This window comes from Fragaria vesca, linkage group LG6 (genome assembly GCF_000184155.1).
Source record: "Fragaria vesca subsp. vesca linkage group LG6, FraVesHawaii_1.0, whole genome shotgun sequence".
In the NCBI taxonomy this organism is placed as follows: domain Eukaryota; kingdom Viridiplantae; phylum Streptophyta; class Magnoliopsida; order Rosales; family Rosaceae; genus Fragaria; species Fragaria vesca.
In genome coordinates, this window is record NC_020496.1 from 423,779 (window position 1) to 449,304 (window position 25,526).

A 25,526-nucleotide genomic window follows, 5' to 3' on the forward strand; every position below is an offset into this window, starting at 1 on the left:
TATGGCTAAATCGAATAGAGCAGAAGGGATGAAACAGAACTCAAATACCAAACACACAGGAAGGAAGAACCCAAATACTTCCGAGTAGTCAATTAGAAACGAACAAGAGGTGCACTTATAGACTATTGTTTCCTAATTGTTATGGGACAAGGTTTATCCTAAATTCGAAGGAATGGTTTTTTTTTTCCAAATGCACGAGGGAAAGTGTCTCCAATAGAAATACTAAACAGACTAGGAAAAGTGGAAAACCCAATTTTTTTGTTGTTGTTGTTGTTGAATATATATATAGCACCCCATTCCTTTGCAGACGACTAGGATCGACTTCATTTAATTTAATCCATGACATCTTATAGATATGGAAAGAAATACGTCATTTAAACATTAGTCCGTCATTGCTTCATATTAACAATTTTCTCAATGTATATCTTCTTCTTAAACTTACATTCTATGAAAAACTAGAAAGTAACAATTTGAAAGCTTTGCACCCTCAAAGATCATAACAAGGACAAGCTTGCGGAACAATGTAGAGCAGTATTGTCATATGGACTTGGGTTGGAATGTTAATAGAAAAGCCTATAATAAATTGATATTCATTTTATTATTGGAAAATTAAAATAAATATATCCCTCATCGAAACGACGTCGCATGCCGTCTCTTCTCAGATTCTTCAATCGGACCCGTATATATATTTGGTTCTCTGCCTCTACTCCACTCTCTCTAGTTTTCGTTCTCAAACTCCAACTCTTCTCTCTCTTCCAATCTCATCAACCATGTCTGCCGAATCAGCCAACGCAATTCAGAGAAGCCAAGTAAGTATTTTATCCACTTCGAATTTTTACTTCTCTCTTTTGGGTTTTAGTCACTATGAGATAAATTTCGAAACTTTGTATGAATAACTTGAAATCTAGCATCTGGGTTTCAAAACCCAGTTTTTATATACCCGGATTTCTTGTTCTTACCCTTGAAATTTGATCAAGACATTGAAAGATGACACCTTTGTTGGGTTTTTTGTTATCAGGTTGATCTGATGGACTTAATAGATTGGTCTGGAGTTGAATGCCTCAACCAAAGCACCAGTCACTCTGTTGCTAACGCTCTCAAGCAGGTAATCTTTGTTTGATTTCTGGGTGTTGTGTATAAGAATCTATGGAATTGCTGTTGTGGATTTGATTGGCTTTTGTAGTTTTTGAAAAGTCAGCTATGTGTTGTTGTGGTATTGCTGATTGTTTAAATCTTGCTTGTATGGTGATAGAATTGAAGGAAAATTATTGATGTATGTGGGTTATTGTGTCGTGTTTTCCGTATATAGGTGTAATTAATTTGCTTTGTACGAGAAAGCGGAGTAGGAATGTTTGTTTTTTCGGGAGAGAATTTTCTATTTTATCTAGTCTCTTCATTAGATATGAAGCTTTATGGTTTGTGACTTTGTGTGATCATTGGCAGTTTGAAGTTTATTTGGTTCATGTGTAGTAAATGATATAATAATATTTTGGTTTGGAATATATGAGAAGAAGTGTGTATTTTATTGAGTCTCTGTTTGCTTGTTGAGAACCAAGTGAATTAAAAGGTGAGGTGTTTTGGACCTTCTGATGTGTGAAATTAAGAGATCATGCACTTGAGCCATATAGTTGTAGTTTGCATGGTAGTCCGAGAAAGTATCTTGTTTGACTAACGTATCAAATTAGTACTTAAGCCATAAAAGATAATGCAGTTAGCCAGTTAGATTTAACTACTTTCTTTGCATTAATAAATAGGGATACAGAGACGATGATGGTTTGAATCTAGAGAGTGATGCAGATGAGCAGCTTCTGATCTACATACCTTTTCTTCAAGTAATTAAGCTGCACTCAATTATCATCAAAGGACCTGAAGAGGATGGTAATAGTGAATTTTATTGATTATTGAAGATGCTCTTCTTGTTTTCCTTGCTTTCGTATAACTGTATATCATCTGTGTCTTTCCGTATCTTTGCTTTCTTCTGGCCTTTTTAAGCTATCTAAAAAGAGGGTTTCCTTATACATATCCCTTAAAGATTTCCACTACAATGTTTCAGGTCCCAAGACAGTGAAGCTTTTTTCAAACAAGGAGCACATGGGTTTCAGGTATTATTTCAGGGAAAGTTACAGTTACTGACATGATGAAGAACTATTTTAGCTGACTTATGAATGTATTTTTTCTTGATAATCCCAGCAATGTCAATGACTACCCAGCAAGTGACACTGTTGTTTTATCCCCTGATGATCTCAAGGTTCGAATTCTATACCTACTAGGCTACAACCTCCCTTCTCCGTTTTGTGGTTTTCCTGTTGAAGACAGTTTAGTATTACATAGTTGGTGCTTTCTTTGTTCTGATCCTTTATGTAATTTCTGTGTGATAGGGAAAACCGGTTGTTTTGAAGTATGTCAAATTTCAAAATGTTCGCAGGTATCTCAAACTTATTCCTATTTGATAGTGTTCTTTCTTTTTCTTTTTTCCATTTTTAGAAGAAAAAAAATTCAAGTAAAAATCTCACATTCTTGTATCAGCTTGACAATTTTCATCGAGGATAATCAATCTGATTCAGAAGTCACAAAAGTTCAAAAGATTGGCCTGGTTGGAACAACGTAAGTTTCTGACTATCCACGTGTTCCATTTGTTTCTCTACATTTCTGCTCATATAACTAAATTACTTTTGTTAAATTCTTTTGGGTAATTTGTTACTTTCTTTTATACCTATACTCCAACCAGTAGTGGAAAATTGCAATTACCTTTCATGGAAATTAGGCTTTCAACTTTGGTTGTGGTTTATTTAAGTGTGAACTTCATCATCTTGAGGAAAGTCCATTCTAATATAGGACTTGCCATAATTTGTTTTCAAGGAATCAAATACCTGTCGTGTTTCTTTGTGCGTATGTTTAGTCCCGTAGCATGGCTTGTTTCATTTATGTGGCAGTGTTGTGGCAGACACATAGATATAGTATAGACTTACTAGAACATATCTGACAATCTCCCATTGTGACAATTGTGACATACTACTGCATCTCCTTAAAATACTTACAATAAGCATCTGATGTTTTTCTTGTGGTCAGTACCAGAGCCACACTTGCCCGTAGACGGTCACGTTCCCAAGTAACAAATTTCAAGTTTTAGTTTGTTTATTTCCCAATCTGGCTAGGTAGTGTAGTGAATAGCTGATTAGATAGCAACAAAGTGGTCATAACCAAGCAAGTGTTTTGTTTTCCTCCTTTTTTGTTGGTCTAAACATTTTATGTTTATATATAAAGATTATATTTTGGAAATTTTAATGTTATCATCAAATCACATCACACAAATTTAAAGATATCATTTTGGGCATGTTTCTTATGTAGTTTTTATATTGGGCATGTATTTTTTTTCATAGATATTTTGTGTGCCTCGCTAGAAATTAAATTCTGACTCCTGCTTGTGATATAGGGTGGAAACAACTAACATGAAGGGTTTGAAGAAGATTGAGGATGGACACTGAAGAGACATAAAAATGAATGAATTAACAAAAGGTGGATCATCTAAGATCGATCTGATTGTTTAGCAAACCCATTTGTGTGCATGGGGTCTGTGGCATATTGTACCCTGAGATTATAGTTAAGTTTCCTTTGCCCTTCATGGGATAGGATCCTAATATTTGACTAAAGATTTAAAGTTATTGCCCTTCGTGAGAAGCATCATGTTGTTTGGTTAAAATGACTGAGTTGCATGTATGTTTCGTTCCGAGATTTATATAAGGTTGTTGGTGGTTAGGTTTGCCTCTGGTGACTGCCACCAATCGATAGCATCTATAGGAGTTTAAACTCCGTCGATCTGGTTCAGACAGCTCAATATGCAATATAAACAATTTCAATTCTTTATATGCTTGGGGTCCTTGCTCCTTGGTCAGTTTTTTATCTATGTGCTTCAAGCCGCTGTCTTTGAAGATTGGGGTGATAAGTGAACATTTACTGGGAATCAGAGTAATACAAAAGGAACTTCATTACAAATTGAAGAAATGAGAAATGTACAAGATAATTGTTCTATCTGTCTATAATACCCAATTGAAACTGAAACAACATGGGCAGGTCCAGGCCTTGAGACCATGAGTGCACACAAAAGAGCCTCATTAGCTCGAAAAGAGTAAAAGGTAAGTAATGGAAATCTCGACCCAAGTGGGTGAGGTCGATTCCAGTCTGTATGATCAACTGCTTCTAGAATAGAGATCGATGCTACCTAATTGCAGCCGCGAATTTGATTGAATATCGCGAACCCTCAAAAATCTAAACCTGGTACAAGTAACTACATGTTAAATGAGAGCCACAATACAAGCAGATGTTCAAATAGATTTAGAGCGCACAATACCTGAAAGCATTTGATAGGAAACCTTCAGATGAAACTTTAAATGTTCTACACTGAAAACGACTGTCGAATAGTTGAGAAGTTCGTTTATCTATCAGGTGCCAGCTTGACCCCCCATCATTGCTTCTCTCGACAACCCTGAAAGTAAAAATGTTAGATGTTTACAAGGGAAGATATGTGGACAATCACAAATGTAGTGCATATATATACCAATCCATTGGATCTCTTTCAGGTGCATCATTGGCTGACATCAACTCATATGCCACAAGTTCGTGCATCTGGTTATCCGATACTTTATATACGATCCAACAACCTACAAGAACAAAAGAAGAAAATTCAAACAGTGAATTTGTTACACTGGGAATCAGGCTATCATAACAGGTACCATCTAATTTTTATTTTACTCAAGTTATTGTGTTTTCGGTCTTTCTTGGTGTTGAACAAAAACCTGACCACCTAAAAATTGATACATTTTTGACAATTCAATTGTAATAATGAAGATGGACCAATAAAAGAAACTAAGAAAAGAGAGAAGTTTACATTACCTTTGGCACCATTTGGTTCTTCCCACTTGGACACGCGTGTCCCATCAAAAGCTGATGTCGCCTGAAATTTATTAAAGTGATTATGGATAGATTTCTCAAGTAAAAATTTAAAATGGTGAACTGCACTATAAAATAACACTCACAATTCCAAATGGAATTTCTTCTCCACTTGCACGTACTACACCAGAATGTATTCTGTTTAACTTAAGAAGTGGCAAGCAAAGAGAATCTTTAACAAAGTTTTCACAACTTTTAAGATTACGGATTGTGATGTCCAAAGCATGGAATGTAACAGGCAGTGCCAAAGAGGTTTTAACAGCAGGTCCAGCCAATGAAATTTCAACCCTCCCATCAGTATCTGCCTTGCTACTCAATGAAAGAGCGCTGAGTAACTCAGTGAAAGAGGGCAGCAACTGCCGAACAACAGACTGGTTGATATTTGGAACTGAATCTACTGACACCCTCCTTGTTTTAAAAGGGGATTTCTTAAGATTTATGAGAAGTCCTTTAAGAATCTCCAGTACTTCAACTGCCCTTGACTTTGGAAAACCTTCATCTACCAACTGTGCAAGAATTGGAAGAAAACCATTGTAAATTTTTGTCACGTGCTCGTCCACACATTGACGAAGTGGACAAGAAGAACCAGTTAAGGATAAACTCTCATCAGAGCCATCTTCCATTCTTGACTTGCGCCATTCCTTGTCCCCACTTCGTCTCCCAGGTAATGAGGTTGAGGCATCGTCTGTAGAACGTAAATCTCTCTCTAGTTCTTGTCTTTCCTTCTCATCGCGGTCTTCAAGTGCAGAACGCACTTGAGAAGTATAGCCTCGTCGACATTCTTTTGTTATATTAGCAAGCACAGATGACAGTGCAGGCTCTGAAATAATGTTACGTCGAGAAAGAACCTGCAAATTGAAAGATTTATTTCTCATCAGTGACTCAGCATTAAGAAATCTAACGAGAACTATCTTTTAAGTTCTCCACAAGCATTTCTCATTATGAAAATCTAGGCAACAAATTAAAGCTACTACGCCTCTTTTTGATTACCTCATGCCACTTCCTTGTGTACCGTTTCGTTACATCACATACGCCGTCCTTCCCAATGGCAATTACATAATTTAATTTTTTACTCCACCTTTAAGAAAGCACTTATTTTAATTATAATACGAACACATCAAAGTATACAATTCTAGTATCAAGAACTTGGATGAAAGATTATTCTAGAAAGATGATTGAACTAGCAAAACAAAAGGTGTACCCGCTTTCATATAACAGTGGTTTGTCATACACTCCTTCACAAGGATCAAGATGCATCCATCTGAACAATAGAAGAGGTATCAGAAAGGATTTCCCAACTTAATGAAAACTCAGTAATTTGTAGATGAAAGTTACCTTCCTAAAGATTCTGAAAAGCACTCTGTCCAAACATGATCCGTGAAATCTAGGATCTAAAAAGGAATAAAAGAATAAATAAATTATAGAAAAGGCTATGGACGGCCAGCATCAGTGAACCGTGAGGAAAAAAGTAGATCTCTGAACTGTTGCCGTAACTAGATAAGATAAATATTCTGAGTTGGAACTGTACTTGTTACGTATAGTAAAAGAAAGATTATATACATAATATTGAGCATGTCCTATTAGAGTTGAAAATCACTGACCAGGCGGGATTCAAACCCAAAAGTTCGGCAATAAAGCGTGAAGCAATTTGCCCATTCCCCACAACGACCCCTTCTTGTTTCCACAAGCTGTATTTTGGAAAAGGAGAGAGAATGATGGAGATATGAAATATCAAATGAGCTTTTCAATAGGTAAATAAGTAATCATAAGCTTCTCAAGACGTAAAGAAGCATAGATACCTTTAGTGGGTCATTGTAGCGTGGGAAACGAGTCACTGTTGGGCAAGAAGTGCATCTGGGTTTTTAAAAAAGGAAGAGAGATAAAGACCATTGCAGTTAATCAAGAAATAATCAACATCATTATCGAATATGAACAGACCACAAGAAAACAAAGAATGCATGGAAGCTAGGACAGTAGAAACCCTAACTCAAACAACTTTATGACAATAAATAAAGAATCTTTACAAGGTGAAGATACAGCTACAAATGCTGTCATAGCTTAGCAGTGAAGGGTGCATGTTTAGGGTTGAAGAGCATATATACACTCAGCTACACAGAAACGTCATAGTGATTGATGATATACGGTAATAAATTCACAAATAAAATAAAAAGTAATTAATAAGAAAAAAGTACCAGAGGCCAGAATTGGACGGTTAAATTCTTGGTTTGGCACTTTGGTTGCAGAAAGAGGGGTTGGGGAATCAAAACAGCAATGCCATGCAAACCATATGCCAAAGCCAAGGCTACAACTGGCGGACCCTTTAAGGGGCAGGAGAGGGTTGTGGCCCCTCCGGCGATTCGAACTTTCTCTTAATTCTTGTCCAATTATGTACTTATTAGTATTAAATTCAAGGTTTTTGTATATATTGGCCCCTTCGGGAATCTAAATCAAGTTCTGCCATTGGCTACAAGTGCAAATTTAAAGGGGAGAGAGATGGGTCTGGACAATCAAAAGAGTTCGCTGTAGCATACCTATAAATTTCAACTCGTGAACCTCCATGAAGAAGTTCTGGAGGAAGTGCAGCATCCATGCCAAGGCTGACTGTTTTCTGGCCGCAACTATCACAGGGAGGTTGATTAACCCAACTGCAGTACCGAACAAGGACATTATAACCGATATTCATCTTGACAGAAATGCACAATCAAGTGAAGTACAAATTTGATTAAATAAAAGAGAACAATAAATTTTCCTCAGAAACTGCTCTGTTTTCACCATAATATACTATATCATATTTAGAACGAACGTGTTATTTCTTTACTCTTCAACAACCAAGAGCAGACAAAATCATACTATAAACTGAAGATATTCAGAATGGTATTGACCACATTCAAAATAAGCCCCAACCATCATTCAGAAACAGACTGATGCAAACCCACCCATGGTTGGGATATTTACTTAAATTAGCTTGCTACTGTTGACCAATGATGGTAATATGTGATTAGTAAGTTAAATCTGTGTCTTATATTTTGCGGGATCTGTACTAATCTTCACTTAATATGCAGACACATCAGTTTGGACTTTCGAGTCCAACAAATTAACAAAAACCAAGATAAATTTGAAAATAATAAAATAACATGAAATAAAACAATACAAAACTGGAACACACCTGAAGGATTGTTTGAACCAGAATAGCAGCTGCAGCAGAAACGCGTGATCTTGTTGCTTCTTTGATGGAGTAAAGTTCCCTTCCTGACATGTTTATCAAATTTTCTTATTACCAAGGCATCTTTACCAGTTTCATCATATATTGCTAAACCAGTATGTATTCGGATAAACAAAAGTACTTATTGTAGTCCTCGATATCAAATTTTATCTTTTCACAAAATCACTAATCATATTGATACAACATAAGCTTCGGTTTCAGACGATTAAAAAGCACAAATTTCACATTTATATAGTGAAGCAAGATAGTGGTGCTCTCACCTTGGCCAAACTGACCAATGCCTTCTCCTCCAGCTGCTCTACCGAGACTGTTTTCCTCGCAGCCTCCTGCCGTATCGGATCCTCATACTAATCAGAGCCAAAAATCCCAATAAACACATCAGTTCACAAACTCTAAAAATCGCAAAATTTCAAACTCTTCTACACATTCTTTTCTCTACTAAAACACATCACTTCATTTGATCCAAATGCATATAGACTCCAAACTTCAATCGAAAAATCAAGTAAAAAGGGAAAGAACATCTACCATAAGAACTTGACTGATGTAAGGCCGCACTCTCCCCTCAAATGCTCCATTATCTTCACGAACAGCGAATTGCTGATACATAAGCGCCTCCTCCTCCGCCTAATTTTCACTCAAAACAAATCTCAACGCTCAAATTAACAAAATTTCAGCTAAACAGCTTCGAAAATCTACAGAATCGAACACAAACCTGCAACATTCTAGCCAATTCCTCATCGGATTTCAGCAACTCGTCGTTCCCGGCGGCCTGTTCCGGTTGATCGTCACTGATCGAAACCAACCGGAGCTTCTCCGAGACCGCGGCCAGGTCGGAGTCGTCTGAAACGACGCGATCGTCATCGGCGCCGATGATCTTCACAAAAAAAAAATAAATAAAATAAAATCAATGTAATCCACTGGAGCAAAGCTAGCGGCGGAGAGAAGAGAGAGAGAGAGAGATTGATGAACCTTTTGCTCGTCCGGAGGTACAGAGGTGAGAGAGAAGAGCTGGTATTTCAAGACCTGCAAAGAGAAATGAGATTTTGCTTAGTTTAGAGTGAGAAGAAGAGAGAGGACAGAGAGAGAGAGAGAGGTGGTGTAATACTTCGAGGCCGTCGTCGGTGTCGTAGACGACGGCGAAATCGGAGTCGTTGTGGCGGACCTGGAAGCTCCGAGTCACCATTGCTTTCTTCAACGACTGGGAAATGATCTCAAGTCAAGGAAGCCAACGACTTCTCCATTTGTGGAAGAAGAAGAATAAGAAGAAATAAAAGACGACGTGTCGTTTCGGGTATGGAGCGGAGGCCCAAACAAAATAAAGAACTGGCCAATAACGGGCTTCTGCGTGTGGCCCTGACTGATCACAACAGAGCCAGGGCCCAATGATCGGTTGCCTTGATGGATTTGAGAAGCCCCATCCAATAACTCGTCCCAAAACACAGAAGACTCACGTAAACAAACGAAAGTTGGGAAGCCCTAACCAATCGCTATTACAAAAGATATAACATCATTCAAATCGAGGCAAAGTCCCTCTACATCAAACCTAATGAGAAATCCAAGACAAGTAGTTGCTCCATTCTTCGCTTAATTAGTTGCCATGTACTTAAGTGAGAAAGCGAAGGAAACTAAGAATTAACTAGTGCGCTCCGATTCCACTTGCAACCAAATATGCTTCCACATACTCCCTTCCCACGCTATTTCAATAGCCTTGATCACAACCAAAACTTCACAATAACGGAACTTGGAATATGTCCAAGTTAGAGCAAAGAATTACCTTGCCTCTATAATTCTGAAGGGTAGTGCTAAAGGGCCTTAATAAAATCTAAGATTTATGGCTTTAATCTTATGTGGCATGTCATGTCACCTAAACACGACATCAATTTAAAAAATCATATCATATCATCCATAGATCAAAATGCAATCATATCCTTCTCAAATCCAAATTAGGCAATAATTATACCAAATTCTTCTCTTATTTAGATGATTTAGTTACCTTTTTTTATCAAGTTGATTTTGTTACCTTACATAAATTTTATTAAATTTATTTCTTAATGGAGTCTAACATTATAATAATTTATGGAATCTTACAGGAATTTCATACCACCAAAGATTAAGACCAAAAATCTTAGACCTTATTAAGTTCTTTAATCATTTTCCAATTCTGAAATATCCCGCCATAACCAACTTTGTTTTTTCATGCCCTTATTATCAGTTCAGCTTAATACACCCGTAAGAAAGAGGACGCCAATTGAGCGACTTCAATTACTCTAGGAGGACGCGTACGTAAGAAAATGATGGTGTATAATTAGAGAGGAGCGGCAAGCTACTAATGTATGGTTAGTATATATACGATTATACGTTATGGACGTGGCTTGTTCAGAACGCACTCGCTAAATTCATCACAGTTTGACTTTGATATTCCACGTCCTATCAATTCCTCCGGTTTGCTAGGCCGGCTAAAGTGCTAAACCCTTCAGTTGGTTTAATTTCATTGTCAAATTCATTGGTGTGACAAGTACTTGAGGGATACAAGGGGTACCATTGGTGAAGTGGTGTACGCCCATGCAATCAACACATGATGGTGCTAGAAACCCGAAATGAACGAAATTGAAAAGGATATGACACTGCTTAATTGTGTGTAGAAGCTTAAGAAAGCACTTCCATACATTATTTCCTTGATTTGTTATATCTATGGATCACTTTCAATACGTATTTTTCTCTCCACGAGATGATCGAATAATACGACATGCATGATAGAGTTGTTCTTTTGCTTATGGTTGAAGCTCACTCGAATCTATTTTCTTGACCCACAATATTCAACACATGCAGTTGCTCCTAACCAGAACTGCCAACCTACATCTGTCTCGCTCCTACAACATCAGGAGCACCGATTTGGTAATTTTCATGCGTCGGTGTTGCATCAATTAAATTCCAACCACACCAATTTGTATCGAGTTTTGGAAGAAGTCATATAATCGTACACATACTAGTTTAAAGGAATATATGAGTCCTCGATTGTCCGTTGCGAGTGGGACAACAAGGACAGCTGAATTTCTCTTCATTTGAGCATCATGATCAGCTGGCTATTTTTCTGGTTTGCAGATTACACAAATAACGTGGTTACGATCATATACATCACAGCACCGTAGACAACCATCGTAACTGAATAGTTACAAGGATAACTGAACTATTAAATCCGTCTTTTGTTTTTAATATGGCTTAGCAATTAAGTAAATGTGTTCTGAGAAATTTTAAACGAAAAATTTTCATATAGAGGACTAAAGTCCTTCCCGCAAACGCTGACTAGCTACTTCATTTGATAGATTTATTGAGCTCAACCAACTTCTTCAATGTCCACCTGCCCCCAAGAACGCTGAGGCATCACGATCAGTATCACACTTTACAATTTCCATACGCAAGCTTTACTATAAATCAGAGGAGAAATTATAGTCTTTTGTACTCTTATTTCTACGTACTCCATATACATTCTCGCTCCAATCTAGCTATACAACTCTTCCTGATTTCTTTGTCTCATCTCTGAAAATGATGACGCAGAGTCACAGCAACCGGGTGGCTCTCCGGTCAAAACTAACGGCAGTATCGAGCCGGCCGGTGAACCCTGGTACGATACATTGTTTCACTGGTCTGGACCGAGCAATGGCCCTGCACAGCGTTCACGTGGTATTCTACTACAAGGAGAAGCTCTTCACATATTTTGACCTGGACCCTTTTAGGGTGTGTCTCTCTGAGGCGCTGTCGCTTTACCCGCCGGTGACGGGTCGGATAGTCCGGAGAGAGGACGACGGTGAGTGGGAGGTCAAGTGTAACGATTCTGGGGTGAGGGTGGTGAAGGCCACGGTGGCGACAACACTTGATGAGTGGCTGATATCTGCTGATGAGGCGGAGGAGAGGCTGTTGGCGGCGTGGGATGATATGCCTCAGCAGGGTGATCCTAGCTTGTGGTCGCCGTATAGAATCCAGGTATAACTCTTAACTTCCCTATCTTTTAAACGAAACTAAAAAAGAACATATTATAGATTGCTTCAGTATTTCCTAATTTGGTGACCTGAAATCTCTTTGGTTATTTTAAGAGATTTCAAATTATTCGAATTGTGAAGTCTGGTTTTTATTACCAAGATACTACGATGAAGGGACTCATTTATGTTGAGCAATGATATTTACTCCGTAGTTTTCCTTTAGGATTTCGACCAGAGTACACAGAGGAATATATGCTGGTCGGTACAAACATAAATCAATTATCAGCTATGAATGCTTTGTGTACGTAATTGTTTCCATGATATGGTAATTGGTCGAATCTAAAAGGGTAGTTGCATGGCATGGGGACACTTGTGGATGCCCAGTGAGTTAATCTATCTGGGTATGCGAGACTGATCGAATAGGATCTAAGAGGTCTCGTGCTTCCTGGAAATGCTTTGAAAGTACGTAGCAGAACCACAGTCAGGGTTTGGTCCACAACCACCGGTACCATGCATGACATTCGCCGTACACGACTGCGTTGAGGTTTAATTTTGGTAGTTGAAAGTAAGACGTCATATATAACCGATCAATAAATCGAGGCCACCCCACCAATTAGCAACAAGCTAGACTCCAAATCTCCAATAATTATGCACTTGATAACAATAAACAAGAGCTCGATCACATAATAGCTAGATACGGTTGAACGATCATATTCTATATTTCTTTTTTTTCTTTTTTTTTTTAATCTAAAAGCAGCCCTCACGCTATTACTATTAATGAATTTTATATTTCTATATATGATGTGTTTTTGGATTGTTGGTTTCTGGTCAGATGAAAATTAATTGTTGGGGACCTATTTAGGTTTCGGGTAGAGGTTGTCTACACATGCAGTTGATCATTTCAAAAGTTATTATAAGGTCAAAAAACTTGAATTTAAGTAATAATTAATAAAAATGTTTTTCTAAGTCTCTAATTATATTGAGTTTTAGGTACTTAGCTGGTTTCAATCTGAACCTCACATTTAAGTTCTTCAGAACTTCGTATGAACGTTTTAAAGGACTAAACTAAATAACAACTTCCACTAAACAGATGAAAAAAAAAATTACGTTTTGGTTTAACTATATATACTCTTAATTTATCTATATATGGAGCAGATAAATGAATTTGAAGGAGGAGGAGTAGCCATTGGATTAAGCTGCTCCCACATGCAAGCAGACCCAACTTCTGCAACCCTGCTTATCAAATCATGGGCCGAGACTCACCGCCGTGAAGCCGTCGTACACCCACCGTCCTTCGGTGACTTGTCAGATTCGTCACTCACTCGCGGATCACTTAGCATTAACAACTCAAAGTCACTAAGCGCTTATTACGAAGCCAAGTCCATGGCAACAAAGACTCCATTGGTACCGAAGAAAATGGGCACAGCCACTTTCAAATTTTCCGATGAAGCTATCAAGCAAAGCCTCTTAGAAATCCACCAAACATGCCCTGTTGCCACCCCGTTTGATTTGCTCGCCGCGCTCTTTTGGGCACGCATTGCTCGCTTGAAGCACTCGAAAAGCGAAAGCAAGCATTCCCTCTCCATTTGTGTCGACTTCAGGAAGAAGCTGCAGCTGTCTTATGGGTACTACGGCAATGCGTTACATTTTTCGTTGCTTACATTACCTGACGTAGAAGTCAAGCAAGACTTGGGGGACGTGGCCGGAGCCGTGCACCGCCATGTCTCGAGTCAGGGGGAGGAGGAGTTTTGGTCTGATATAGACTGGTTTGAGTCCAGAAATGGAGAGGGAGGTGAGTCTAGGGCACCTTTTAGGATGTATGGCCCCCAGTTGACATGCATGAGCATGGAGCATATGATCGAGTTTCCTGGGAGTACTGGGAATACGCCGTTGATGCCATACAGCTGTATTTGATAAGGAGAGGAGACCCGTACACGTGTCGTATCATGTCGGAAATGTGGAAGGGGAAGGGTTGATAATGGTGACGCCATCTCCGGAAGGAGGGCTCGCGAGGATGGTTACGGTGACGTTGCCGGAGGAGGAACTAGAGCAGCTTCGTGAGGATGAAATTATTCTGAGCCAAAACCCAGTAATGATCGTAAGTGGGACGAGACAAGCATAAATTTTCTTTTATATCCAAGGAATAAAAAGGTCTTAACGATCTTTTTCGAGTTGATTTTGTGTTTATGTATGTTAAATGTGCATGATTATTACAGTTCTAAAATTGTATTAAAATAGACCTGATAGTCTCACACATCTTGAGCTTGATTTTATATATTCTGTTTACTTCAGTGACTCTCTCTCTCTCTCTCTCTCTGGGTCTCTATCAGAGCTAGGAGATTAGGGTTTTCTTGATTGAAACCATTATTAGGTTAATTATACTGTAAGAGGTCATATAATGAAATCTTTAGTCTTCCTTATGACAAAGGAACTGTGATTTACGGTTCACACACGCATTTATTGCGAAAAAAATGTAACACATGCATGATCGATGTAGACAAAGAAGCAACATCAAGAAATTAAGATTAGTTGAGAATCTAAATCCTTAGTGAGTTAGTGTTACTTCCGGTATAAAATTGTATAATGCAGTTCAAATATCACTGTGTATTTATTATTTTGTTATTGGAAACGATTACACTTTATTCATAATAACTAGTAGCATTACAATGAAACTTGCACGTCACACAGTGTGGCATAGAGAAAATAAGTTCCTCACATATGGTACTACTTGAAGAAGTACAAATTAATGGGATATGATATCCCATATTTAACTTACTTATCAAAGAGAAGTTTCGTTTGCTTCAAAACACATATTACTGATGATATAGTCAAGAACTCAAGATTGAGATGAACTAGTTCAGAGTCTTTTGAGGAGTGTTGGCATATTTCCATTGCACATGACTCGAGCTTGGATACGTTTTATCACCAGCTACTTCATCTAGTGGAACAGCTTCAGTGATTTCTTTGAGGTCATCTTCCTTGAGATTCAGACTTAAGGAGCCAATGTTGGTATCCAGGTTCTTAATCTTTGTTGTCCCTGCATGTATATGTATGTGGAAATTAGTTCAAAGTATTATAATCTTTGTCGTCTGCATTATTTAACTTGAAGATCGACGAAGAGGTTCTCAGACTCACCGGGGATTGGTACAACGTCATCACCTTGGTGGAGAACCCACGACAGTGCTAGTTGAGCAGGAGAGCAATGGTGCTTAGTTGTAGCAAGGCTTTCTATTGCCTGGTATATGTGTCTGTTCTTCTCCAAGTTCTCTCCAGTTAGCCGAGGATGGGAGGCCTGGTATTACAAAATCCAAGATTATGTCACATACTAATGCCATAATGAAATGCTCGGTTTCTGAATTACAGAGCTCTCTGTTTAGACGTGTGCTATATCATGCTCTATACGTGTGTTCTAAGTTTGTCATAGAATTTGAGAAGATATCAATGTAAGGGAGAAAACGATTTGTACCCCATGAACATTTGGATCCAAACTTTCGACAACTGCTTTGCCTGCGAAGAAACCACGACCAAGAGGACTATATGGAACTATTCCAATGCCACGCTCCCTGCATCATGTGATCATGAGAATTTAAGATTGATTGATGTACATGTGATATGGGAATCGAAGAATAGTATGATGGAATGGAAAAACACCATCATTGTGCATGAAATCTTTATATTCATATAGCATTCCTAAATCTACACAATCTGTATGATGTTTACATCATTCATTTTCATCTGACGATACCAGCCCATATGTACACCTCTGTCCCTCATTTCTGCATTTGTTCTTGTGTGTCCTTATCAATGCTACTTTGATTAAATATATCAGATATTAGAAGAAATTAAAGAAGATTCAACTAATAATGATAGGTGAATCTATTTGTGAGAATGAAAGAACTATCATCATCCCAATTCACTCTCTAGTTGGAAAGACACATGTCTTCGAAAAATTTTAAGGAGAATCTCACCGATTAATCAGTAATAACACCCTAGCATCTTGTTGAATTATTCAAATGCAAAAAGAACTGGAAGGACTCTATGAAAAAGAGAATGGGAACATTTAAACTCTAGACAATGTTCCAAATAATGCTGATCATGATATATTTGTTTGATCCGTATATCATACACTCTTATATGAGTCCTTGTTATTTATGCTCTTCATTTTAATATATAGCTTACATGTAAATGATGATTACAAAGAATTAATGATGACAATTATATTGAACATTTTCTCAGTTTATATATAGTGAGGGATACTGTGTTGATCCTACCAAAAAAAAAAAAAGTTTAATACATAAATATTAATCTTGAAATGAATTAATTATATACCTGCAAAGTGGAATAATCTCTTCTTCAATATCTCTAGTCCAAAGAGACCACTCCATTTGCACAGCTGTGATGGGATGCACAGCATGTGCTCTCCTTATTGTGTCTGGACTGGCTTCAGATAACCCAATATACTTGATCTTTCCTTCTTCCACAAGTTTCTTCAGCTCTCCCATCTAAAATCCAACAACAAAAAAGAGCAAGTATCTTATCACATTTCCGTCTGGGGTTGTTTCGGATGCTCGAAATTGTTCTCTATATTGGTAGTATGCATATGTTCAAATGAAAATTACAGTTTGATTTCAAACTTACAGTATCCTCTATTGGCACCGTTTGATCAATGCGGTGATAATAGTAGAGGTCAATGTAGTCGACGCCAAGACGCTTCAAGCTAGCCTCGCAGCATGACCGGACATACTCAGGAGTTCCCTTCACCACCAAGCGAGGAGGTCCTAAGCTTACAACACCAAACTTCGTTGCTAGTTGAACCTCTTCCCTTGGCAACTGCTTCAGGGCCTAAAACAACATACAGAAAATTAGTCTGCCTCTCATTACCACTATCTGTGATGTTTCCTCAAACTAACTACCCCATTTGTGGAACTGGACTTTGATAGTATCAGAATTCAGTAACAAAAATTCACATTGCATTTGATAATCTCTACAAAAACACTTGGACAAATGCTTTAAGGAAAGTTCACCAGCGAAGGTGTGATCAAATCATCAAATCATCAAATTATCTTACTTACCTTGCCAACAAGAATTTCATTGGCATGATCAGTTCCGTATATATCAGATGTGTCGAAGAAAGTGATTCCTTTACTGAAGGCATGCTTTATAATGGAGATTCCATCCTCTTCAGCACCAGGAGACTTGACAAACGTCAATCCCATGCATCCAAACCCCAATTTTGAAACCTGAAGTTAATGCAATTATGGGATATAAGAAATAAACCAAACAAAGCTACTCAAAGGAAGTTAATTATTCAGGAATGAAAGAAAATGCAGGAGGAATATTATATCTGACCTCAAATCCTTGAGTTCCTAGTTTAACCTTTGGGATCTGTATTTCCTTCTGTTCAGCCATTTCTTCGATCTCTTCCTGCGAATGATTACTTTTGAGTTGTGAAACTGGGAATGGGATTGTCAAGAGTGAAGTTCAAGATTTACGAAACTCTTTAGTCTGTAGTGTTTGAAATTGTAGATATGATTCTGTGGTTATATATGTACTCTCACACTGGCGAGTGACATCATTGACTATGTCATAGTATCTAGTTCTCATAATCTCATTGACTACTTTTCAGAGTATCTGGTCCTAGTTATAGCAATATGTCAATATGGCTTTTCTTTCGGTAAGTGATTATGTCACTACTAAACAAGTAATAATTGACATCACTGCTTATGCATGTCTTGGCTTTACTGCTTGCAGGGGTACACCTTGTGCATTACTGCGAGGATGACAAAAAACAGTGTATACCATAAATCTTTATCATTTGGCCCAAAGCCAGAGGCTTCCGATACAAACTGGCCAGCGCTTTGTCACCAAAAGCAACATTCTTGAGTCAAATAGATCCAACCTCCAATCAAATTTTATTGTTGACATGATATACCCAAGTCTAAGAGTAACAATACAATATTATTACCAACAATAAACCGAGCTAATTAACTTTCTTCAACACTATGTCTAAAAATCATTAGACCACGTGCAAAGATAATTTACTCATATATTAACAATCAGACAACATCGCAATGAGAACATTTATGTCACACTCAGATTTTTGAAATTTTTTATTTTTTATTTTTTTATTTAGGTGTAACTCATATTCCAAAACTAGAATAAATTTTCCATAAATAGAATATGAAAGAAATTGGAAAAGAATACATTGATACTCAACTGAAAGATCACTCTTTATTTCCAAGTAGTTCATAAAGTAGCTTACAAAGATAGCTAGACTAATGAAAGTCTACATCTTATTCTAAGAAAACAAACAACAAACATATTTCACATGAACTAAAACATTCTTACAAGAAATCAACTTCAGACAACTTGTTCCTCACTTGCAAAACATTTAGAGGGGTGAGCTTAAATAGCCTAATAGGAGACAAAACCTCTTCAAACAATACAAATCAGAATACAATATTTATATACATGTGTATGATCTGCTCCATATAGTTCATATAACAAAATACACCAAGTCTATATGTCTCATATCATGTATTTTACCACAAGGGCGACTTGGAGTATCTATTTACATAAACTATCTCCCTCTAACCCCTTTTGCTAGTCATCTTGTCCATTCCCCTTTCACCAATCTCGAATTACCCTTTCCATAACCTATACTACTTGCGCATCAATATGGGCATACCTGGGATATGGTTCCTACTGAAGATATGGACTCAACTACACAAAAGTTTTATTACTCACTTTTTTATCCCAAATGCTTTATGCATAGTACTACACTCTCTTATACTTTATATGGAAACAACACCTTTATGAATTTAAACAAACCATATCAGTAATCTGGCAACAAGAAAATAAACAATTCAGACAATCCGTAAAACCACTTATAAGGCAAACATAGAGGTTCCCCAAGTTTCCTCCTACCTTTGCCGGATCGATCTTCAAGTTTCAAGCTCCTAATAAAAGATGAATCATTAGTTAAAAAGTCTAAGCTAAACTGCTGAAACAAGAAATAAAGTACCAAAACAGTAAAAAAAAAAACATGTTTTTCTATACTTAAACATGATTTTCTGTACCAGTTACAAATAGACTAAAAACTGTACAAAGCTGTTCATAATTTGACTTCGAGGTCTTCTAATGACTTATAGCAGGCAAACAGAAGAAACTATGAGAGTTGGAATCACCTTAAAACGATTTTTATTGAATTAGTTATGAATTTTCAAAATTCAGCTTCAAGTTCAGGTTTTTCTGAAAATTTTGCTAAAAAGAGTTTTCAAAAGCAAAACAAAAACTCTAAGTGATACAAAACTTCTAGGTATTTAATATAGACCTTTTGGTGTTAAAACAAAAAGAAATCACACAAAATTTTCAGTGTAAAGGACTGAACTAAAGCATCACACAAATAGCAGAGTAAACTAGCAACAAGTAAAAGTAGTTCTAAATCTTATAGCTAGCTTTAAGCAACCCAAAAATCATGGTTTCTACCTTCAATATCAGAAAATAATGACACATATAAGAACTTTATGATCTAATCTCAATACCTATACAAGTTTGAACAAAGGAAACCATTAAAACGAATAAACAGTAAAATAGTACCAAATGCAGAAACCATTTAAAGCTGACCTTCAATTTCGAAAATTCATAACTTAATCTACAGAAATTCTTTTCAAGAGATTCAAACTTCTAAATGATGTTTAACATGTGTACTACAACTTTCATGAAGACACAAACTTCAACTACTCAACTGAAATGCACAGATATTAGTAAAGAGACAGCTGGGTCGAAAACTCAGAATACTGATATGCAGAATTTCTTATTGCAGACCCTGGACTTTGAAAAATCATATCTTAATCTAAAGAAATCCTTTTTGAAGTGATTCAAATTCTGGAATAATCTTTAGGATGTCTGCTACAACTTTTATGAAGAAACAAACTTCAAATAACCAACCTAAATGTACGGTTTTTAGCAACAAAATGACTGACTCCAAAATACAAGAAAGCTGATTTGCAGAATGTTCAACTATGTTTTCAGCTTCAAACTTGACTAATGAATTCTAAATGAACTTGCATGAAACTACCCAGATATCAAGCTAAGAATATGACCTTTCAAGACATGCAAATGATTTCTAAAATGCATGATTAATTCAAAAGATATGGCTACTTAGAGTTAACTAAATGAACAAGTTACAAAAACTTTTCCATTCAAATGTCACTTCAGTTCATGCAAAGTCTAAGGTTCCTAATCAGTTCTATGGATGTTTAAATGCTCATATAGGTTTCTTAGTCATTCTAAGATCTTGCTGTATAAGAGAAAACAAGAGTATCAAATTCGAACAACAACACTGTAATTACTCAGGACACCCAAACCTGTAGAACTAAAGTTCTATAATTATCTTCATCAGTTTCTATTCTGTTTGGAAAAGAATAAATCTACTACATGAACAGAATCTTAAGCTAATTCAAACAATAGCAACAACAACAATAACAATAATATCATATATTTGATTCTCTAGCTGTTAATAACATATAAGAACTGATTTGGCTAACAAAGATATCAATTCAAAAATAACCAAAACTAAATGATTAGTAATCCTATTTGCCACAGAATTCAATAACAACAACAAAACCATAGGAACTATCCAATCATACAAGAATTCCAACATGAATTCAAAATCTAGTTTCACAAACTAAGAACATATAAACAAACCAATTAGTTAGAATGTAAAAAAAAATACACTTGACACCAAAGTATCTCTCTAAGTATGAATAGCTGCTGAAAACCTATCTCAAAATGTAGAATGTTCTACCTATTTATAGGGTCTAAAAAGGGGATAAAACTTGGCGTCCAAGAGAAGAACATAAGAAGTAAAATTGGATTTGTTCAATCGAAATCTTACCCGTTTAGGTACTAGGCTAGACCCCTAGGGTACTAGCTCCTACTGCATAGCTTCAAGTTGTCATCAACTGGTCTCCAAGCAATTGACACGTCCTGCTTAAAGAGGTCGGCTACCCTTGTTTAAGCTTTTCTAGGTCGGTTTCTGGGTTTCAAGGTGGTTGAGCAAGATTTCGGATGGGACTGATCATGGTTCCGGATTGAGAAGCATCTGGTGGAGGAGAAAGTCGGTGAAGATGAAGGACAAGCTTCTGAGTTTAAGTCGTGTTTTCTGTCTATCCATTTGCGACAACACTTTCTAAACAATGTTTTAGTTTGGGCTCAGGTTTTGGGTTAATTGATGTTGGGCCAAGTTTTGGTTTATGGGCTAAAAACTCTCCTAGAAAAATAAATAAAATAGAAATAATCTAAACAACTAAAACAGTTTTTAACATGTATTAAAATAGAAATAACATATATATATATATATAAGTGGACATCCGCACTCCGGCTTAAAGTGCGGATGTCGTCCGTTCTCCGCCGTCTCACGCCGACGACGGCTTCTCTCCTTCCCGGACGACAACACAGGCTTTCAGGACGACTTCTCTCCTTCCAGGACTGGCCGGCGACAAGTTTTCTGGCCAACCTTGATCAATCATGGTGTTTTCCATCTAGAGCTTCAATCCGGCCGGAAAACTTGTCGCCGGCCAGTCCTGGAAAGAGAGAAACCGTCCGGGAAGGAGAGAAGCCGTCCCCGGCGTGAGACTGCGGAGAACGGACGACGTCCGTCACATCCTCTCCGTGTATATATATATCTATACACACAAAAGATTAAAACCAACAACGCAGAAAATTAGTTAAAATTTCTGAGTTGTCACAATTTATCCCCATAAATGATATCACCAAAGTAGCATACCAACAAAACCAAAGAACCCAACACTCGCTCCTACACCAATGAGACCAGAAGCCAATGCTAACGTGAGGGCGCTGCCGGACAAGCGAGATACTCAATATGTTTTCCTAACCATAAGCCTTATGTTATTGCAGAGCAAACGAGACTCTTTAGATGATGACTACTCTGAGGGTTTTTTTTTTTTTCGTGGTTGGTAATTTGTTGACTTCTAATTGGATTCTTATATCAGTTTAATGGTTCTAGGGTGTTTCTTCTTTAAATAAATTCAAACGTGTCTTTACCATTTTTACATTCCTTTTTACCATTTCCTTATATTGTAGATATCTACAATGACTTTTTACCTTCCTAGATCAAAATTCATAAATACAAATTGGTACAAAATTATAGCGCCATGAGTAAAAAAGTTTAGCCAATTAGTTATTTTTGTTGTAGTCTATGCAATCAGTTGGCTTGAAGGGTACTATGTTTTTATCCAAATTAGAACCAAATTTATAAATCTGTCTGAAGCATGCCCCCAAAATAGCCAAAGTCATCAGTGCCGCCCACGATTACAAGGCAATACATCCCATTCTCGCGAGCTGTTAACACCTTATTGCTCAACAACACTTCGCCACCACCCTCAAAATGTAAAGCAATTCTTGGCAATTCTGAAGGCGTTGTGGTAAAAAAACAAAGGGTATCCAACCCATAGTTTTTATTTACGACTGACTCTAATGGAACTGCCTTTTGTATCTTAGTTACCACCCGGTCAAACAGATCTTTTGGTAGTCGTGGAAAAGGTGTACCTGAGTCGATCAACATGTTATCTTTTTTCAGCAGGGTACCATTTGAGTTAAATGGAACAAAATCATTTCCGATGCTAATTCTTGATACCATCACATAATAAAAGGTTGTATGATTGACTAAAGGTGTTGTCACCACCTCTTCATCCAAAACTTTACTTGACACGACCCACCCCGAATTTCACCCTGAAACCCGGAGTAAGTCGTGCGGGGACCACCTCCAAGGAAAATTTACTGAAAAGATTAAGGAAATCTCCCTTGCAGATGGACAACCCTAACTCGAAAATTCCAAATTACACTCTTAATTCAACACTTCCAAACATCACATAATTATCCTTTAGAAATTCTACACATAATATACAATAATCCCAAAATATTCAGAGCTACTAAACACTAGCGGAAGCAAGAAAACACGAGTAGGTTGAACATGTAACCTACTGACGAAAACTGGCAGAAATGCGGGTGACTATGCCTCGCCTCCTACTAGATCCAACCCGAACTCTGCAGACTGGGCAATTTAAAACGAAGGGCCCAGGGAAAAACATTTAATAACGTTAGAGTGAGTTGACAAAAATAAAATAATAAATAAAATATTTATGTTTCCCCAAATTAATTTCTAAGGAAAAATCGAATGCATGCCGCAAGCGATAAAACTTTTATCTCATAAAAAAATCGAGCCTCTCAGACTCTATAATATATATATGTATTTACACTCGTCGATACTCCCTATATAAATTCATGGGTCTATATAGGGCTACTACGCTCGCGTCCAACGCTCACGTCACGCCCTAATGCGGTGCTACACTACGCCATCAAGGTGGACAGACGGGTGTATCAATATGTGTCCATACCCCCTATATGAATTAAACACTCAAATAGGGCTACTACGCTTACGTCCAACGCTCACGTCACACCATAATGCGGCTATATGCTACGCCATTAAGGTGGACAGACACATATGGCTAGCTAGCATTTATATACTCTCTCATAAATACATATTTATATCCACCGAAAATCCCATTTTCGGTAACTCTCCAAGAGAAATAAAAATCGTCAAATTAAAATGACGTTAAAATATTCTGCAACATTAATTGTTCAACCATGAACTATAGCATGCATTTATTTAAAATAAACGTCCACTCACAAATTAGGCCTAAGCCTGATGTCGATCTGGGGCCTTGTCTGCTCGAGCCTCCTCACGTCCTGTTCCAAATATAATATTAATTTCCCAACCAATAATCCAATATTTAATCAAAATAGGCAAAATTACCCGAGGGCCATAAATACGCTCATCATTGCCTAACTTCGATATTCTTAAATCGGGACGATCCGAACTTAAATATCATACTCAACAGTCGTAAATACAACCTCCCCAAAATACGACTTAAATCCTACGGCCGGATTCTACATTAATTAACCGCCAAAAATACCAAACTTCGGAAATTCACAAACCTACCCAAATCTCATCCAAAAATTCCATAAATCACATCAATATACTCCTCTTAATATTCCACACTTAAAACCCTAAAAATCTCCTAACCGGCGGCGGCCGCCGGAGGCCAATTCCGGCGACCTCCAAAACCTATGAAATTTTGACAGAATAATCTCCTCATCATGCTCTACAACTTTCCTGACCAACACATCACCCAATTCCAAGCCTAACTAGGCTAATCGAACAAAAACATCCTAAAAGCCCTAGAAATTTCAACTCCACATTTCTCCTTACCTAGCTCAAGAGGGAGTGAGCTGATTGGAGGGGTTGTTGCACGAGAGGAGGGCTACAAAATGAGCCAAGGATCACTGGTTTTGGTGGCCGGAGGAGGGAGCTCCGGCAAGAGAACCACCACGGCAGCTAGCGGCTCCAGGCGACGTTTCTCTCTCACGGCGGCGCTAGGGGAGCTGCTACCGGCCTAGAATGGAAGCTGGGTTGGAGACCGATCGATTGGGACCGGTGCGGCGGTCTGGGGCGGCAGGACGGCGGCGGTCGGGCGGCCGGAAGGTTTGGCTGCGGGAGGACTCGGGGAGAAACCGGGAGGAAAAGAGAGGAAAAGAGAATGGGTTTGGGCCTCACACCCCAAACCGGTCCATCACCTATATACTACCCAATTCTAAAATAAAACACCCCGAAAAAATAATACCCGAATAAAAATTACCTTTTACTAGCTAAAATTTATCATTTTTACTGTTGACATAAATTCTCCCACGAATGATTCCCCGAAATTAATCGTCCCTTTAAAACACCTCTAGGGACCAATTAAACTATTACCTCAATGACGGAGACGGTAAAATTCTTATTATAATCAAGCTAGTAAATAAGGTAAAAATATAAGGGTCGGGATGTGACATTACTCTTGTTCCTGAAATAGATCTTGCTTTCCAAATTGGGATCTTACACCAAACAATGAGAGAATCTCTTGCCTCCAACATAAGGAGCAATTTGAGAGACAAATGACAAGGGCCCACGCCTAAGCCCTATAACTCCCATTTCATTTCCAGTGCTAAAAGTGTTATTGTTCGTAGTCTTACACCTAAAGATAATGTCTTTTAGGATTACAACGTTACATGTAGTGGATTTCAACAAAATTGTTTCTCTACTTAGATTACCTATTGTGTATGTCCTGTCTGCATAACTGTACATGTACACGTAATTTGTAGAAGGTTCTTTTTTATACACTCATGCTAAACTCGGGGTATAGGATTCGCCAAGTAGTCTACAGTCCCCTGACTGACATGTAATGTTCTACTAAGTTGATGAGTTTCTCAGGTTAAAAACACCAAACTTGGTCTTGTAACAAGCATTGCATGGCTCA

The 25,526-nt window shown here is 37.7% G+C and overlaps 4 protein-coding genes across 4 annotated transcripts; 2 read left to right on the forward strand and 2 right to left on the reverse strand.

Moving 5' to 3' along the window:
* The first annotated feature begins 701 nt into the window (after positions 1 to 701).
* LOC101300634 (PITH domain-containing protein At3g04780-like) lies at positions 702 to 3,868 on the forward strand. Its single transcript, XM_004301991.1, has 8 exons — positions 702 to 809; positions 1,019 to 1,105; positions 1,755 to 1,878; positions 2,054 to 2,102; positions 2,191 to 2,248; positions 2,379 to 2,425; positions 2,527 to 2,604; positions 3,434 to 3,868. Exons 1-8 carry the CDS (start codon positions 771 to 773, stop codon positions 3,483 to 3,485), a joined length of 534 nt encoding a protein of 177 aa, XP_004302039.1. The 5' UTR covers positions 702 to 770; the 3' UTR covers positions 3,486 to 3,868.
* Positions 3,869 to 3,920: 52 nt separating this feature from the next.
* Positions 3,921 to 9,409, reverse strand: LOC101300925 (peptide-N(4)-(N-acetyl-beta-glucosaminyl)asparagine amidase-like). Its single transcript, XM_004301992.1, has 17 exons — positions 9,276 to 9,409; positions 9,140 to 9,193; positions 8,883 to 9,044; positions 8,696 to 8,794; positions 8,431 to 8,517; positions 8,114 to 8,196; positions 7,479 to 7,592; positions 6,747 to 6,801; positions 6,549 to 6,635; positions 6,283 to 6,338; positions 6,149 to 6,208; positions 5,938 to 6,025; positions 5,034 to 5,795; positions 4,891 to 4,951; positions 4,556 to 4,658; positions 4,349 to 4,483; positions 3,921 to 4,272 (listed from the first exon to the last, which is right to left on the reverse strand). Exons 1-17 carry the CDS (start codon positions 9,351 to 9,353, stop codon positions 4,188 to 4,190), a joined length of 2,169 nt encoding a protein of 722 aa, XP_004302040.1. The 5' UTR covers positions 9,354 to 9,409; the 3' UTR covers positions 3,921 to 4,187.
* Positions 9,410 to 11,634: 2,225 nt separating this feature from the next.
* LOC101301210 (vinorine synthase-like) lies at positions 11,635 to 14,569 on the forward strand. Its single transcript, XM_004301993.1, has 2 exons — positions 11,635 to 12,151; positions 13,303 to 14,569. The coding sequence occupies exons 1-2, from the start codon at positions 11,714 to 11,716 to the stop codon at positions 14,059 to 14,061; spliced, it is 1,197 nt and encodes a 398-aa protein (XP_004302041.1). The 5' UTR covers positions 11,635 to 11,713; the 3' UTR covers positions 14,062 to 14,569.
* Positions 14,570 to 14,732: 163 nt separating this feature from the next.
* On the reverse strand, positions 14,733 to 17,664 carry LOC101301503 (probable aldo-keto reductase 1-like). Its single transcript, XM_004301994.1, has 7 exons — positions 17,497 to 17,664; positions 17,220 to 17,387; positions 16,786 to 16,989; positions 16,477 to 16,649; positions 15,614 to 15,710; positions 15,283 to 15,439; positions 14,733 to 15,184 (listed from the first exon to the last, which is right to left on the reverse strand). Exons 1-7 carry the CDS (start codon positions 17,554 to 17,556, stop codon positions 15,000 to 15,002), a joined length of 1,044 nt encoding a protein of 347 aa, XP_004302042.1. The 5' UTR covers positions 17,557 to 17,664; the 3' UTR covers positions 14,733 to 14,999.
* Between the last annotated feature and the right edge of the window lie 7,862 nt (positions 17,665 to 25,526).

Coding starts and splice junctions, on each gene's coding strand:
- LOC101300925 (XM_004301992.1), bottom strand. CDS start 9,353: ATGGTGACTCGGAGCTTCCAGGTCCGCCACAACGACTCCGATTTCGCC. Junction 8,518..8,695: donor ACATCAGTCAAGTTCTTATG/GTAGATGTTCTT, acceptor GGCTCTGATTAG/TATGAGGATCCGATACGGCA. Junction 6,026..6,148: donor CCACTGTTATATGAAAGCGG/GTACACCTTTTG, acceptor GCTTTCTTAAAG/GTGGAGTAAAAAATTAAATT.
- LOC101300634 (XM_004301991.1), top strand. CDS start 771: ATGTCTGCCGAATCAGCCAACGCAATTCAGAGAAGCCAA. Junction 810..1,018: donor ACGCAATTCAGAGAAGCCAA/GTAAGTATTTTA, acceptor TTTTGTTATCAG/GTTGATCTGATGGACTTAAT. Junction 2,249..2,378: donor TATCCCCTGATGATCTCAAG/GTTCGAATTCTA, acceptor TCTGTGTGATAG/GGAAAACCGGTTGTTTTGAA.
- LOC101301210 (XM_004301993.1), top strand. CDS start 11,714: ATGATGACGCAGAGTCACAGCAACCGGGTGGCTCTCCGGTCAAAACTA. Junction 12,152..13,302: donor GGTCGCCGTATAGAATCCAG/GTATAACTCTTA, acceptor TATATGGAGCAG/ATAAATGAATTTGAAGGAGG.
- LOC101301503 (XM_004301994.1), bottom strand. CDS start 17,556: ATGGCTGAACAGAAGGAAATACAGATCCCAAAGGTTAAACTAGGAACT. Junction 17,388..17,496: donor TAGGAACTCAAGGATTTGAG/GTCAGATATAAT, acceptor CATTAACTTCAG/GTTTCAAAATTGGGGTTTGG. Junction 16,990..17,219: donor ATGAAATTCTTGTTGGCAAG/GTAAGTAAGATA, acceptor ATGTTGTTTTAG/GCCCTGAAGCAGTTGCCAAG.